This window comes from Diadema antillarum, unplaced genomic scaffold (assembly GCF_040938485.1).
Source record: "Diadema antillarum isolate AM-2024a unplaced genomic scaffold, OU_Dant_1.0 seq00000254_RagTag, whole genome shotgun sequence".
NCBI classification, from domain to species: domain Eukaryota; kingdom Metazoa; phylum Echinodermata; class Echinoidea; order Diadematoida; family Diadematidae; genus Diadema; species Diadema antillarum.
Window position 1 is genome coordinate 384,723 of NW_027271296.1, and position 17,098 is coordinate 401,820.

Here is a 17,098-nt window from a genome sequence, read left to right on the forward strand (position 1 = left end):
AAGATGATTATATGGACTTCTTAACGCCACTAAGTGCACTCAAATTTCTAAATGTTGTTTTATCTGAGCTAGACTTGCATCTGCACTGTATGGATGTCTAAGAACAACACAGGTCTGAACAACTGTATCAGTACCATCACCAACTTTTTTTGTGCATACAATGTCCATGGGATTTTAGGTTTGCAGTACTGTAAGGGTTAATTAGCATAGATGATTAGGCAAAGAGTCTTTGCCTTGACAACAAACCTTGATAGTACAGTAAAATGGAGAAGTAGCGGGACAACCTCATTTCCTACGGGTCAAGATGGATGAGATGTGTGTGTTTAACCAATCTCTTTTTGTGTGGTATATTGTGCTCTTAATAACATGCTCTCTCGTTTCTCTCTGGCAGGAACTTGCACAGACAGGGGGGTGACTCACTACGACGGGGAGGAGTGGTCACCCGTCAAGTGTGCTAAGTGCATATGTAACAACGGTCAGTCCCAGTGCTACATCGCCGACTGCCCCGCAGTGACTTGTGGACAGGTCAGATCTCAAAATTCAGCCTCATTCCATGAATCCTGTGTGGGGGGAAAAAACCTTTTTCATAAAGCAAGGTTTAGTTAATTCTGTTTGATTTCACAATTCGGTTGTTTTCGGTGTACTTGTACAGTATTTTGTATCTGCCTCTGGTCTTATTACATAAGCTGCAAGCAGTGTTCCTAGTAAGAAGAGAAAAAAAAATAGATATGTCCATTTGTATACTGCAAAGGTGGAAATTGTGTCCAACCTTTCTTTCACACTTAGCTAGTTTCAATGAATTCAGCACTTTGCAGACCAGAGTATTTTTGTATGATGTCAGATACATCTACCACCAAAAACTGTTTAGTTAGAAATTGTGCAATTGTTCATTTGATGGCAAGTTTTTGTGAATAAAAGAAAAACCAAACCATGAAATAATATATGAATTCTCAACTAGATGTGATCTGAAACACAGTTTCTCTGAATGGGTGTGAGAAGTTATTCTTGAGTATATGGCTCCACTTTTTTCATTGTTTACTTCTTTAATGCTGATTCTTGAACAGGATCCTCATGACTTCATGTGGTCGTTCTCTCCACAGGTATTTAAAAAGTTTTCCTTTCTCTCAAATTGACTGAGTTGCGCCCTCTCTCTCTCTCTTCCCCCCCCCCCCCCCCCCCCCCCCCCCTCAGGATGAAGAGGCGGTTGTACCCGAAGGAAAGTGCTGTCCGGAGTGCGTGGGGCGGTCATGTCAGGTGGATGGGGCCACATACCAGGTGAGGCAGCCACAGAGAGTGGGGTGCATCTTTGCCTCCCATTGAGGAGGCTCTTCGTTGATTGTGCAAAACTCTCCTGTTTTAACATTAGTGTTACTTCTTTACTCAATAGAGTTAAGCAAAACAACCTATTAAGAATGAAAAGAAGCAATATTGAAGTGAAATGGTTGTTATGGTAGTAGATGGCATCAAGTTAGAGTTACAGCTAAAGATTCTGTCAGAGACCATATGGCCCATGAGAGTGAGAGATGAGCATCAGTTTGTATGCATTTTTAATATTTCTATGTTTGTTAACATAGTTTTAAAAGTTAAGACTGAGTGTTGAGCCACCAGTGAAAAAATAGGAAATTTTTCTGCAAATGATTTTAATCTCCACTCTCTTTGGATCAACTGACCAATATTTGCCGACGGTCATGACTGAATCATTATTCAACATTACCTTTTCATTTTTCTATTGTGCAGCTTTTGATGGTTTCAGTGATCAAGAGCAACACATAGATTGTAACCAAATAACACATTTGCATTTGCAGTGGCTGAGGTAGATGAGGTTTGAACTTTTGTTTCGACAGATATGAGTCACCAGTACACACACCACACCACAACACCACCATGCTCCTCCCAGAGAAAAACAGTACAAAGAGAAAAACAATTCAAATGTCGTACAAAGTGACTGTTGTATCCCTTGTGGATGCAATCCATCAATCATTTTCAGTCATGATCTTGTGTCCGAAATTTTAGAAGACAAAAAATGTGACTGGGATTGAAATGTTTGACATCATAGTTTGCGCCAACCAAAAAGCTACAAACAATGACATTTGCGGTTAGAATACACGTACACCTCTGCTGGGATTAAAGACGAGCAACCTTAAAATCGCACAGAGGGTTTTTCCTAGTGGAAGTGATTACACCTAGGCAATCTTGAGAGAAGGGAGGGAGGGTGATTATGAAGGGAGATATTGTTCCCTACTCCCTGGAATTACCCCCCCCCCCCCCCCCCCATTTAGGCTGTCAGACAAGGGATGTCACAGGGTCGCACCTGTCTGGGATGCAGCCAAGGAGGATTAATGTGTGTCAAGTCTTTATATCATAACGTATGCAGCCCCATTTCAGACAACAGTATGACTGTATCAAAGGACATTTTTTTTTTCCCTCGGTTAGATCACGTATTGGTTAAACTCACACATTCTCTATGGGCTTCTCTCCTAGTAAAAGTTTATAAACCCCTGGAAGCCAAATGAAAATTATGTTCATACATAAGACATGCTATATATCTGTTCTATGATGAAATAATACGTTAATTCCAAATAAAAATGATGTCTTACTCCTCATTGTATTGTTACATAAAGAAGGGCAGAAACGTGCCTACACTATCTTTTCTCTTCATGTTACATTGTAATTGAGTCGTTATGTGATATGCTCTTAGAGGGTGTGTGTGTGTGTGTCTGTGAGTGTATGCAGATGAGAGGATGTATTTTTTGACATGAGTTGTTATTTTTGTTTATTTTTTTGTACATTTACATATTTAATTGAAATACATATATCAAATGATGAATTCAAAATACAAAATAAAAAGTGACACTGGAGAAAAAAAAAAGTATTAGTAATGAGATGAGGTGTTAAAGAAAGAAAAGATGACAGGCCTTGATACTAAAATCTTTAACTCTGGCTCCTGTCTTATTAACTTCTCAGGATGGAGCGACATGGAAGAGCGGTGTCTGCACCCACTGTCTATGTAAGAGTGGCACCGTTAGCTGTGTGGAGGAAACCTGTGTGGACAACCTACCCTGTGCGCCGGTAAGTGACCATTAGCCATAGTCCCAGAGAGATAACATTCTGTCCTTTCGTGGAGTGACTGCTGCTTTGATTGCAGGACCATACCTACCAGTGGTTCTGCAATTGTCCTATTTCATTGCTGTAGTGTGACATATTTTGACTTGTTTTTACATTAACCCATTTTAATGGAATAAATACCTCTTAGGAGAGAAAACAAACAAACAACCCAATGAAAACTAGGACTGCAACAACATTAGTAATAGTTATAGTCAAAGCACTGATAATAATACACTGTTCTTCTCTCTACAAATCAATTTCAACAGTTCTTAAGCACTAGAATTATACTACATGTACCTACAGACAGAAAGGAAAAAATTAGAGTGCTAACTAAAAGGAGCAGTAATGGTCCTCTACTCGTAACCTATTGAGGACGGGCTGATTTTGCTTCAACACGCATTTCCCACAGACACCTGCCTGAGTATACTTGGGACTAGTCTCCAGCGGGTTAATTAAGTGTATAATTTCTGCACGGCAAAAACGGTTTATTTCTGCTTGTCTTTGTGTTTTGCAGGGAGAGACAAGGATGCGGAGAGACGGACACTGCTGCTCTGAGTGTGTGTCATCCCAGGGTGAGTCTCACTGACAAAGATGATATACCTAAAGAAATTAGGACAGTCTGACAGCCATTTCATTTCTCTCAATATCAAAATGTAACCATCAGTGTTCTTTTGTGATACTGTATAAGCCATATAATTTGTGAGTCTAAATTTTCGCGAATTGGGACTTCCCGACAATATCGTGAGTGATTGAATTTGTGATCATGGAGTCCTGTACTGAATGGAGAAATGTATACGCGTACATAACATTCATATCGGCATTAGAGTCTATATTTTCCCGTGTCATTACGCAAATAGCAGCTGACTCGCGAAATTCGCGAAATATTTGGCGTATACAGTAATAGAAAGTCATAAGGAATCTGACTGAAAAAGGTGAGACACCAGAAAAATTAGGAAAGTCTGTTTGCCATTTTGATACTCTCAATATCTGAATGTAACCATCTAAATATTCTTTTTCGATAGCAGAAATTCTTTTAAAAAAATACCTGAGAAATAATGGCAGTCTGACAGTCATTTCATTTCTCTCAATATCAGAATATAGCCACCTACGTTCTTTTTTCACGACCGAAAGTCACAAACTATGATCAACGTTTAGCTGCAAATGTGTTTTTGCTGGCTATGATATATGAAAGTGATATTTTCTTGTGTTGACTGTATCATTGTCTGCTATTGGTATTCATTTTGTGAGATGTGGTCTCAAAGACAAATGATTTGAATGAAAAGTGATGTTCTGTTTTCGTTTTATTTGTAATAGAGTGAAACCTTTTCTCAGTGTACAATATAAACCCATGGTAATAATCACAATTCAAGAAAGAGTATGAAAGACATAGATTTGATTTGTTTCCGTAAATGCTCTGGTTTGCAGGTGTTGTTAGCTAAATGATCCTAGAAATGTGCTGAAAAATTAATCACAAGCCATTAAACAGTAGGGATCATTTTAATGAGGCGCATGGCCAAAAGTCACTCGTGGTGCAAAATTGAGGAAAATGGTGCTTCGACCTCTGACCCCCCACACAGCTACCTGCGAGGCCGACGGAGTCAGGTGGTACTCAGGTGATATGTGGAATGTGACGGACTGCGAATTCTGCTTCTGCCAGGAAGGTCTGATCGCATGCTTTCCCGCGGAGTGCGCCCGCACGGAATGCAGAGAGGTAAGGGGTGTGCTTAGTCTACAAACACAAACCGTTGTCAGTCATAGGTAAAGAGTCTGTGCCAAAGCATCTATTTCAGGGTGTTTGCATGCATAAACTCTCCAATGTATCTGCTCCCGACAAGGTGTTGGGAGCAGCTACAGTACGTGGCCCATGGGACACTGCCAGTGGTGCGTGTAGTCTTTTTGGTTCAAATGCCTTTACCACCAACAAGGGTTTGTACCTGCAAACTAGGGTGTACATGGGTTAGAGAAGGGTGACCAGCGGATTCAAATATGTTCATAATGAATGCTGATCTGTCAGCTCTACATGTAGTATAGCTGTATGCTGTAAATGATGGTGTTCTTTTGTTGGATTCAAAAGTCGCGCGTCCGGTGAAAACAGGACTTGCGAGTAGCAGTTTTTCAGACATCTTAATTTGCTTTTGTCATGCGAGTCCTTATTTTCGGAGTCTAGATCATTATCATTTATTAAAAGTGTGATATTATCACTATCATTATCAGTCATTTATTCATTCATTACAAAGAGCAGGGTGCTAAAGCGAAGTGGTCCACCTACCTTCCCACACAAGAAAAATGAATGAATGATGCCCACCCTTTAGTAGTTCACCCCAGGTGATGAGCAATAGTCAACAAGCAGTATCATCCAGGCCCATTGTGCCACACAAGAAGAAGAAACAGAAGATTAGCTTCATCATCCATATCGTCATCATTATCATTTTTTTTTTCATATTTTCTCACCAAAATTACGCTTATTTAGCGTGATTGCACCTTGGTAGAAAGAGTAATGCTTTATTATGAAAACACAGTGGTGAAAAAAAGTCACAAACACTTGTGTAGACTCTTTGGTTTTATTTCCAATTTGGCTCCTCCTGCTGCTTCCCTGCATTTTGGCATCGATGAGGAAAGATTTTGTTTTTATTGTTGTCATGCCAATGCATTATAGTTTATTAATGTCTTCCTCTGTGGTGGGGGGAAAAAAAGAAAGAAAAGAATAGAAGACACCCCCATCCAAACTCACTAAAACCATGTGACCTTTTGATACCCAGCCTGTGTTATATTACCAGCATGGCGTCCATATACACGTGGGCGGGTATTGTGTGGAATTTGGCTCAGAGGAGTGGTAAAATTAATCTATTCCTTTGCCTTCAGTGCTGTGGTGTGCTATTAGTAACTTCCATGAAATATATCCCAGGCAGCGTGACTTACTTAGCCTATTGAAGGAGGTAGAGAGTGACAGCGAGCAAAGGGGCGGGGTTGGAGGGGGACGGGGAAGGAGAGAAAAGAGGGAGAGAGTGCTCCAAAGATGATTGAACATGCGAGTCATGAATGTAAAGCTTGTTTTTGAGATATTGGTATTTTTTTGTTTATCTTCATGCAGGATTGTGTGAAGCTTGCCCAAATATATGATTGTTTTGTCAGCTGATGAATCACAAGTATTTAGTACAGATGATGATGATGATGTTCAATGATGATGATGATGATGATTATGATGATGGTGATGATTTTAAGCACCTGGAAACTTTTGTGTCAAACTCTACATAATTGTGATGCGTTATTTTGATCATTAATGACTATGATGGCAATGAAAATAAAAGTTTTGAAACTTTCAGAAATTTCTCTTACCTGCTATATCGTGACATCATACAGTGATGCTTTTAACAGTGATAGCTTACAGTATACGTCATGACTCACAGAAGGCACATTCACCTGGTGTCTGTCAGCCCAGTATTCTGTATGATTGTCACGCTCCGTCTCGCCTGGTTTCATATTTGTCATCGCCCATTCTTGGTCCCTTAATCGTCTCAGGGCGCTTCTCGGGATTTGTTCTTCTTTATTGCTCATCGCATTAAAACCACTTATTCCCCCTTATCCCCCCACCACACACACACACACACACGTATACACCAAGGGATAAGGGGGAAAGGGGGGGATTGTCTGAAAAGTGTTGAGAAACAAAGAATGAAAATGGAGGTTTGATGATGATTGCTCACACTGGAAAGCAAAATCATTGTGAAATGATGTGGACATGCCAAAGACAAGGTTATCTGATAATTCCCAACATGTGTATAAACATGTGGGATCAAAAAATTGTATTCCCATTCAGTAGGAACCCCCCAGCAAATGATAATCAGTAATGTCAATATTCATTAACAATATTCTGAACATGGTTCACAATGTTTTCATTATGTAAACTTTTTGTACTGAAATAGAGCTTAACAAAGTTTTTTAAAGTTCTTTAATGGCTCCAAAAATCAAACTTAGCTTCGAATACAACATTGTATATTTAATCGTAGCTCATCTGCAATCCATAATCAGCTTTGCGACTTGAAATTTGGTGTAATTGCTTTTGTACATTGGTTAGAAGATAGTTACCAATGGGACATTGAGTGCAATTGCATTTGAATTTAGAGTACAGGCTCACTTTTAAATAAACAACAGATCAGGTATGATTGTTTGTAGTCTAGGTATGGTCCAGTTTGATTGATGCAGATTTCACATCGTTGCACCCGTTTACTTCTCAACCTGTTTAGACTTCTCACTGCAATACTTTCCACCCTTTTTGAAACTCTGCAGGGTGAAACATTAATACACAAGCAGGGACGATGTTGCCCGGAGTGCCACACACCACTAGGGTTCTGTATATACAACAGGATAACATATGCGGTAAGTACATTGTACATTTATATCTCTCCCGAGGTTCTATTCCACCAATTTTTTAACCCTGTTTGCCAGACTCAATGGTCTGATATCACAACAGTCGTGTGAAATCAAATCTTTGGTTCAAATTTAGTCCATGAACTAAAAACAAATGCAAAATAAACTGACTGTGGACATGGGCGTATCAGCTTGCATTTTATCTTTATAAGTCTTTTTGTGTACATGTTTTGTCTCGTGCATTTAAGCAGTCAGAATTTGCATGATCCATGGACTAGATATAAACTATTGTCAATTCTGGCTGCTATGTTTGTGGTTGGACCGAGGAGGGGCCTGGTAAGTAGGTTATTAGGGTCACAGAACAGTTGTCCATTGCCTTGAACAGCCATAGCAAGCATCAAAGAGTCCATCATATACTGTATGCGGCATAAGTTTCATGGTGTTTCCATTTTCACAAATTTGGGAAGTTGACCATAATTTGCAAAATATACCACTCACTGAGATGTTGCCTTCCAGTTTGACATGAATGCTCTGCATGTTGTCGCCAAGATGAGAAATCCCTAACTTTATGCTTACAAAATGATTGTTACTTGCCAAATAAACGGCAGATACAGTGGTGATGAGAATATCTCAGGGTCATGTTTCATAAAAGGATTACAACATGCTTGATTGGCAAGAATACTAGCAAACCAGGAAGTGATGTTAATTCATAAGCTGTTACCTGGATAGCAAGACAAAAATTAGTAAGGGGTAAAGAGGGGAAAGACACAAAGAAGTGTGAACATTTAACACATTTTTAAATCATCCGTGGATGAGCCTGGCCAAGCTAGATTTGGCTTCCTCCCACATGTTGCTCATGTCAACTTATTAAAATCAAGCATGATCCATTGCTGGGCATTTAGTTTCACACATGATTTTTATGTAACCATGGTCACTGCAATGTTAGGGAAACATTGTTTATGAAGTGCATGGTGCAGTTGATCATTTGTGGTGCAGGAATCTGGTTTAGCATATTGTATTTGTTCGTTTTTTTTTTATTTCGTTGAAAGCAAGCTGATATGATATGTAGTACAGTTTTAGGGTATCTGTAGATAGACACAAATGTATCTTACACATGTTTTTTTAACTCATATGCAGCACTTTTCAAATGGATATTAACTTAAGCTTGTATTCTGTTTTGTCTTTCTGTCTGTATCATTTCCATATGGAAGAAGAATATCAGAGAGATGAAAATAAATTGATTGCTCATGCATGGTCAAGCAGTATCTATCATACTGCATATTGCAGATTTCTAGGTGTAATTATCACCTTTATAAAATGCAGAAACAAGCAGAAAAAATAAAATTTTTGGAAAGAGATATGATAGGAACATTACTCAGGCATGCTTAAAGAAAGATTAGTGAATGAAAAGAGTGACTGAACATCGCCCTCTGCAGGCTGGTGAGACGTGGCAGCCGGACCCTTGCAGGACGTGCAGCTGTGTGGACGGGTTAGCCAGCTGCTTCAGGCTAGACTGTCCCCCTTGTCCGGTGGGAACGGTCCCCCAGTCCAGCCCTCTGTCCTGCTGTCCACAGTGTGTTGCAGGTAAGTGTGCAGTTTATTTTAATGCCAGGCATGATTCTCTGGAGACTTCAATCTGATTTGATTCATGATTTCCTTTTTTTGTCAAGTATGTACAAATTGTGCTATTTGTAAGTATAAAAATCACCTGAAAATTTTGATTTCCTATCCTTTTTTAAGTTTTAAACCTCAATGTCATTCTTGTACTGCCTTTTAAAGACGTCTGTGATTCCATGGCAGTAATAGCAAAAAAAAAAAACCAACCAAATAACCGATAACAACAACAGTAACAGTTTACCACCCCCCCCCAAAAAAAAAAAATAAATAAATAAATAAATAAATCTTTGGGGGATAATTACTTGTAGTGAAAGTGCTGTCCATCATTCAAAGATTACTGAGATAGGTAGAGCCATGGTGATATTCCTGGAGATACATGTACGTCTAACCACACTGATATATGTCAGCATGTCACAAAGAAAGAAGATTTTGTGTCCGATGAATTCATCCTGTCTTTATGAGCTCTTTGCTCTTCTGTATTCTAATGCTCTCTTATCAGGTGGATAGTTTAACTACTAAATGACGAAATGGAGCCTGTTTTTTGTTGTTTTTTTTAACCCTTTCCGTGCTAGGGACTTTGGACTGTGTGTACAAGGCTATGGGGTTTTCTATCCTAATTGGCACTCGAAGCAAACAGGAAAAACATAATGCTACTGGTAGTATGTTAACCCGTTAGTCCCGAGTATACTAGGGCAAGTGTCTATGGGAAATGCTTTACGTAGCAAAATCAGTCCATCCTCAACGGGTTAATGTTAATTTCCATTTTTTATTCCTTACTGAAACTTGAGAAGTATGGCAGATGTAATTTTTGCTTTCCTTTTTTCTCTTCTCTTTTTCGTATTCCTTCCTCCTCTCTTTCCTCTCTTTTCTGTTTCTTTTATTCCCTTTATTCTTATTACCCACTTCCTTCACACATACCTTCACTCTCTCCAAATCTGTGTTCACATAGTGCAATGTCCAGTTGAGTGTTTGTCCTGTGACGCGATGGGCTGCACCTCGTGTCGCCAGGGGAGACTCTTGATGGACGGTCAGTGCGTGATGGACTGTCGTCCGGGCTCGTACCGGGCCACTGACACCACCTGCAATGGTAAGTGGACCGGTTTTGTGGCAGAATGCAGGGGTCACTATGTTAATGATATCAAGCTTTGATTGTGTTTTCTTGTATAGTTAAGATAATCCGTGATTTAAAGAATGATCTTTTATGCCATGTTATGATAGGTCAGAGGACTTCACTGTGTAAAAAGACATATTTTCCTATGTTCCACCATACTCATTGCCAAAAGCATAGCGAAGTGTTAGTAGATAGTGTATCATGAAAATCTCAGTCCATACCTAATTCATCAATGTGTGTTCAACAGTGTTCAATCAAGAGTAATGAGCAGATAAGTCGGTTTGATTGAGATGAAAAAGGAAAATTCAATCCCCTTTATATGCATGATGGTCATGGCGAGGGAATATTACATGAATTCTGCATTCATCCCTCAAGCGTGTCACGAGAGCTGTGCCATGTGTTCAGGAGGCACGGAGTACCACTGCACCAGTTGCCATGGTGACGGACTGCTGCAGTGGGGCCGATGTGTTGCCGACTGTGGACCTGGGTTCTTCCAGCTGGATGGCACATGCCAAGGTAGGCTGTGATGCAAAATAATCAGACTGTGGGATACTGCTCAAAGCTAGAAGTCTGCCAATCCTTGTGCCTCTACCTAATTGTGGAACATGAAACTTGCAACACAAAATGAATGCTAATACTTTCTTTTTTAGCTTTTTTATCAAAATGTTATGAGCTAGCTTCTTGACAAAAGCATATTTTTTGTATGTAAGCAACAAGCTCACTGATGCTTTAAATGTGAGAACTGTATTAGAATTTACTTGAAAGATTGATATCGCTTCTAATTTTTCCTTCAGAGATTTCTGTCACTCTTCCGAGAACATTTGTTCATTGGAGCACTGGGATTTATGAGAAATATTTGATATTATGTGGAGGCTGTTTCAGCCCACTTCTTCCTACTGTTCCATTTCCTTAAAAAATAAAAAAAATAAAAACTAATGAGCCAACAATCTTGGAGCAAATTGACAAAAAGTTGATATGTCTTGTGCCAACAGAACCCTTCATGTGTTTAACCCAAGTAAAGCATGTGTCATAGTGTCTGTTCACTACACATGTATGTGTCTGTTATGTATTTGTGCTTCTGTCTGAGTCTGTGTCTGTTCTGTTGTATCATTATGTGTGTCTTTGATAATGTGGCTTGTGTGTGTCTGAGATACTGTGTCTTATGTGTGTCTGTTATAGTGTGACTGTGTGTGTTTCTGTGAAGTGTCTGTGATGTGCCTGTCTGCATGTCTGTGTGTGTGTGATGTTTTGTCTTGTGTATGTCTGCATGTGTGTCTGTGATGTTGTGTCTGCATTTGTGTCTGTGATATGTAAAGTGGGTATGTTTGTGATGTGTCTGTGTCTGAGAAGTTGTGTGTATTTGTGTCTTTGATGTTGTGTCTGTCTGTCTGTCTGTCTGTCTGTCTGTGTGTGTGTGTGTGTGTGTGTGTGTGTCTGTGTCTGTGTCTGTGTATATTATTTCACATGTAGCTGTCTGCATGTATGCATTTGTCTGTGTTTGTCAGTTTTTGTCTGTGGTTGACTTTGTTTTTGTGCCACTTAGGAGTTTGTTTTGGGGAAAAACCTGAGTATGATTAATCATGATACTGTGTTTTTAAGCGACCCACTCCCACAGAGCATGATACGAGACAGTGAGTGGGCGGGGCAAGTTCATGCCTCAACATTCAGCCTTGTGGCCTTTTTCGGCAGGATCCTTTGCTCGCTGGGAGGTGGAGAGATTTTTTTGTGTGTGTGCATGAGTTTATTAGATTAATTATACTCACACGCAGGGGAAAAATATTTCCATGTTTATCAGATTCAGACAATTTCTCCGCTGATTGAGCTGATAGGATGGCAAAAAAAAAGAAAAAGTACTTCCACATAGCATACAGTTTGTAATGGTGTTGCTCTTATACTTACTCTTATCACAAAATACACAACAAATAAGAGGGTTTCCTCAGGTAAGAATATACATCAGATATATGTAGAAAACAGAAACCAGCATGTAAATGGTCTTTGGCTTATTGTGACTGAAAAAAACAAAGCCAGTGAATAAGCCAAAAAAAAAAAAAACTTTGGAGCAGAGCATTAGAATATATTGGATGTACATGTACGTGCATATGATGAGCGATTTACTGATGGTTGTGCAGGAGAAAGGTTGGTGTCAAATTTGAAATCATGATAGACATATTTCATTCTCACCTACAGTGGCCAAAGCAGGTATTCAGGAGAGAAATTACAGCAGGGATTGCCTTAAAAAGCTCTGAAATAGTTCTCTGGCAATCTTTAGATGGTCTCGGTAATCCATGGGTAGATTTATGAGGTAGATTTAGAAAAAAGCCCCAAAGTTGTTGTAAGATTTAAGGCCTGAACAATTGTTTGGATAAAGATTTCAGAGGTGTTGGCGTCTTACCACTTGATCTGCGTCCCCGCTACAACGAGCTCCAGTGAAGCAAAGTTAGGGGGACTTACAGGAATTTTCTTTGCAACCTAGGATTTTGTGATGTTGCCAAATATGATGTTCTTTTTTGTACATGGTTATACTGTGATCTCTAAAAAGCTTACCAGAGTATTCTGTATATTTCTTACATAGAAATGCTCTCAAAGCATGTAGGAGTAGGTTTTCAGAGGTATTCATAACTATTGTGATGTTATTCTTTTGCTTCGTTTGGCACAACAAATAAAATTGTTTCGCTTGAATATGCTACTTTACCCGTTGAGGATGAGTCCCGAGTATACTCGGGCAGGTGTCTATGGGAATTGCGTGTTGTAGCAAAATCAAACCGTCCTCAACGGGTTAATGTTGAAACACCATGCATTTGTTGCAGGTGTGTGTCAAGAGATACTGTACACCGTATGGGGCATATATTTTGCAGTAGTTTTATTTTTGCAAATTTGGCAAGTTTAACTGATTCATGCAATCAACAATGGGTCACAATACTGTCATCCATGACACAAATGCAATGTAGTACATCAGTTAGGTGGGAAATCACTTAACCCTTTTTGTGCTCTGACTGCTGATTGGCACAGAAAACCCCATAGCACTGTACAAGCTGTCCAAAGTCCCTGGCACAGAAATTCTTAAAGGGATCTTATAGTTTTAGTTGAGACCTAATTTCAGGTTTCTAAGATTTTTTGGTGAGATAATGAGAAACCTCTTATGAAATATGAAAGAGCATGTAATTCCATGAGGAATTCAACGTTTATTTGATGAAAATTGGTTTTGAAATGGCTGAGATAACCAAAACAGAGTGATTCTAGAAAGTGTGGGACCCACACTTTTTTTACGATCGCTTTGTTTTACTTTGTTTTTGGATGTTTCAGTAATTCCAAACCAGATTTTCATCAAATAAACTTTGAATTCCTCTTAAAATGGTATGCTCTGTACTATTTTATGAGTGTTTTCTTGGTATTTGGCTAAAAGTTAAAAGCCCAATTCTCCTCTCCACCAATACTGTACCATCCCTTTAATGTGCCACTAATTCTGTCACTGAGGTTTGTGATTGTGAATTCAACCACGTAACAAAAGTTGTCTTCCAAGTCTCCATTTGCAAAATTATATTATACTCGCGAAATATATCCTGTATGCCACACTGCAAATGAGGCTCAAGAAGTTTGAGCCATTCACAATGGAACTTCTCCTGAAGAGTTAGATCAGGGCTAAAATATCTCAGGTGTGCTTGTAACCTACAATGTATATCATGTTTGCACGAGCACAATAAATTTAGGAGTACATGAAAGTCTATGGCTAGCTATCATGCAGGAAGTTATTATTTACTACCCAGTTGGTCCAAATAAAACTCTGGAGCATTCTGTGACACCATTTAATATTCAAGAGCGTTTGAAGCTGTAGCAGTCTACCACCATGTAATTAAATGTCATAATGTCACCATTTTAGGCATGTATTGTGGGGATGCTGGAGGTTGGGGGGGGGGGTTGACTGGGAAAAATGTACAATTTTGCAGAGGAAAAAGGTTGAAGGTTGAAGGAAATTTTGCTCAGCAGGAAGCGGTTTGTCATTAGAGCTGTAGTGTATATTGTATTTCCCTCAAATGATTCTAAGCGTTCAATGTTGACACGAAAATGTAAGCTATTAGTATTAATGTCAATGCACTAGTGATTTAGTGCACCAATGTACTGACCAGACTATTCATGTTGCTGATTTAAATGTTTTTCCCTTCAATTGCTATGGTCCTGCAATTGGTTAGAGAACCAGATATTCATTGATGAACTCATGAAGATTGTATTGACCACTTGACATATCAAAGGGGTAAAGAATACATGCATTCATACTTCAGTGCAGATGTTTATGAATGTGCATATTCTGACTGTTTCCTTTAAAGGATACTGCTGAGCAAAGACTTTGTAATTGGTGTAAGACAAATACATATTTTCATCTCAAAACTTCCAACTGAGTGCACCCAGTTGCAATGACCTTGTGTTTACGCGTGATAACATAGCTAATCTATACCTGCTCTGTGTGCTTCCAAACAGCTGATACTTCACTATTATTATTTACGATTATCAAAAATTGAACCTGATAATTTAGGAGCAATGAGAATTGAACTTAACGTATCATTAATACACATAAACAGGCGAAAGTCATGTACAGAAATTATATATTCAGTAAGTTTTGTGAATACCATAGTTATGTATTAGTGTTCTTTTCACAGAAATCACATCTGTGCTATAGATATTTCATTGGCATGTGTTTTTAAAAGCAAAAATATTATATATAAAAGTCTACCTCAGCCAAATGGTCCCCTTTAATTCCTTCCCTCTCTGTGCTATTTTTGCAATTTCGCTTATGTGGAAAATTACTGATGCATTTCCAACTCCCCCCCCCCCCCTGTTCTTTTTCCCAGAATGCAATGCCACGTGTGCTACATGTACAGGGCCGAAGTGGACCGACTGCTTATCCTGCGCCAACTCAAGTCATGTGATCAGAGACAATGGCTGCGTGCCAGAGTGTGGCCCCCGCTACTACCTCAGGGACAATCACTGCTACCGTGAGTAGCCCAACTGGTCATTGCTTTCCCCCTCATACCCCGATCCCCAGCCACCCCTCAACCCTCCCCCCTTTACCCCATTCATTACAGTCCTTTGTGATAGTCAATGATGTTATGTAATCTGTGTAATAGCAAGTCTTGATATGTGCACCACTTATTTATCATAGAATGGGTCGAGAATATTTTGCGATCTCATTGGTTGAGAGTTGTGTGTCAGTTTTTACTCGTCGCTCATTGACTCACTGACAATAGCCATCGTAAGCATGTTATCGTGCACTTGTACATATAGCAAGAGTTCACACACTAAGAAAGCATCCATGCACTCAGTAAGAGATTCCTATTGGCTAGCTAACCATGCATCTAGTACATTTGCTGTGCATCCAGTAATTACTGGATGCATGGTTTGCATCTACGGCAAGCTGAAATGAAATACATCCAGTAATTTACCATCAGGTTACATGATCAAAAAATTGGATTCCTGGCAAAAAAAAATTGTCTCCCATTCTATAAAACAGATGATGCAAATGTCTTTTCGTGCATGAGAAGAAATGATGTGCATTATCACCTGCAATAATATGTGCTGTAATGGTGTCAGTGTTCTGCTTTTTCTAACACTACAAATTCACATCGAACCATTCACCGCATTGGTCTTGAGTTATTCAATAACCACTTTGTAAGTGTGATTCCTGTCTAAAAAGAAAATGAGAAAAATTTCCCTTTTGTGGAATAATTCTGATCTCTCTTACTCCACCTGCAGCTTGTGACCCCTCATGTCAGTCCTGCTTCCTGGACAGCCCCTGGTGTGTGACCTGCCCCAGGAATCACTTCCTGGAGGATGGCACCTGTGTGAGGGAGTGCAGTGCAGGCTTCTACCAGGCACCCAACGGCTTCTGTGAAGGTAGAGGGACATTGTTTGGATGCTGGCACGTCTGCCATGACAGAACGCAGCAAAATCTTAACCACTATTAGAAAACCAATTATGCATAGTTCCATATCAATAGAATCTCTAAAGTTGCAGAAGGCTTACCTGACTTAGCAAGAACTAATGTATTTATGTGTTATATGCACTCCAGTTGATGAAGACGAGAATTTAAATTGCATTTAACAAGTAAGACAGGAGTTGTTGGCAGGATGACATCTGTATATTTTAATACATTGTGAAATTCATGTGTTTTACTATGACATCAAGTTGAGTGCTGGATTATGGTTAGTTGTCCATTCCGAAGGTCTTATAAGAGGGTTCTATTCCACATGCAGTGTGAAGAATAGTGAAGTTTCTTGAAATGCAATGATTTGTGAAGATTATGTGTTTATCCTGCAGAGAAGAAACTTTCTTTCTGTTACATAAGTCTAAACTTTAAGCATGACTTTTGGTTCCACCAGCCGTTGTCTTTCCCTCTTCTCCTCCTCCAGCCTGCTCGATAGCATGCCTGTCCTGCAGCGGTCCAGGGATTGACCAGTGCACCTCGTGTCCACGTAGCTTCGTCCTCATGGATGGCTACTGCCTGCAGAACTGCTCCCTGGGAACCTTCAATGAGCAAGGACAGTGCTTCGGTGAGATTCTCACATCCATCTCTCCCCGGTCAAAAAAGACCTGTTGGTCAAGGATGCCCAGGAGCACAGTGGTCCAGTTGACAGGTCTTTGGGCTCTTGCACAGGAGACCATGGCTTCCAATCCTCCACACAATGGCTTCCAATCCTCCACACCATACACACTTTTAGACAAGATATTTGTAGAGACTCCAACTCTCCCGTTTTCGACGGGAGATCTCCCGCCGAAAACCCATTTTTGCAAAATCTCCCGTTCTCCCGCTTGAGATTTAATTTCTCCCGCCCTGGCTCTTTGTCTCCCGTTGGAAAGGATTTCTTACCTATTTCTATCGTATTTTGAAAAAAATAAGCCTTAGAT

The 17,098-nt window shown here is 39.7% G+C and overlaps 1 protein-coding gene across 1 annotated transcript in view; it reads left to right on the forward strand.

The window, feature by feature from the left end:
* The window catches only part of LOC139729721 (extracellular matrix organizing protein FRAS1-like), a 230,223-nt gene that overhangs the window by 157,449 nt on the left and 55,676 nt on the right, over positions 1-17,098 (forward strand). The window contains exons 6-16 of the mRNA XM_071640650.1: positions 392-525; positions 1,192-1,275; positions 2,965-3,069; positions 3,620-3,677; positions 4,683-4,816; positions 8,910-9,057; positions 10,040-10,177; positions 10,607-10,717; positions 15,076-15,189; positions 15,947-16,087; positions 16,603-16,743. Coding sequence (XP_071496751.1) covers positions 392-525; positions 1,192-1,275; positions 2,965-3,069; positions 3,620-3,677; positions 4,683-4,816; positions 8,910-9,057; positions 10,040-10,177; positions 10,607-10,717; positions 15,076-15,189; positions 15,947-16,087; positions 16,603-16,743 — 1,308 coding nt within the window. The remainder of the gene's footprint in view (positions 1-391; positions 526-1,191; positions 1,276-2,964; positions 3,070-3,619; positions 3,678-4,682; positions 4,817-8,909; positions 9,058-10,039; positions 10,178-10,606; positions 10,718-15,075; positions 15,190-15,946; positions 16,088-16,602; positions 16,744-17,098) is intronic.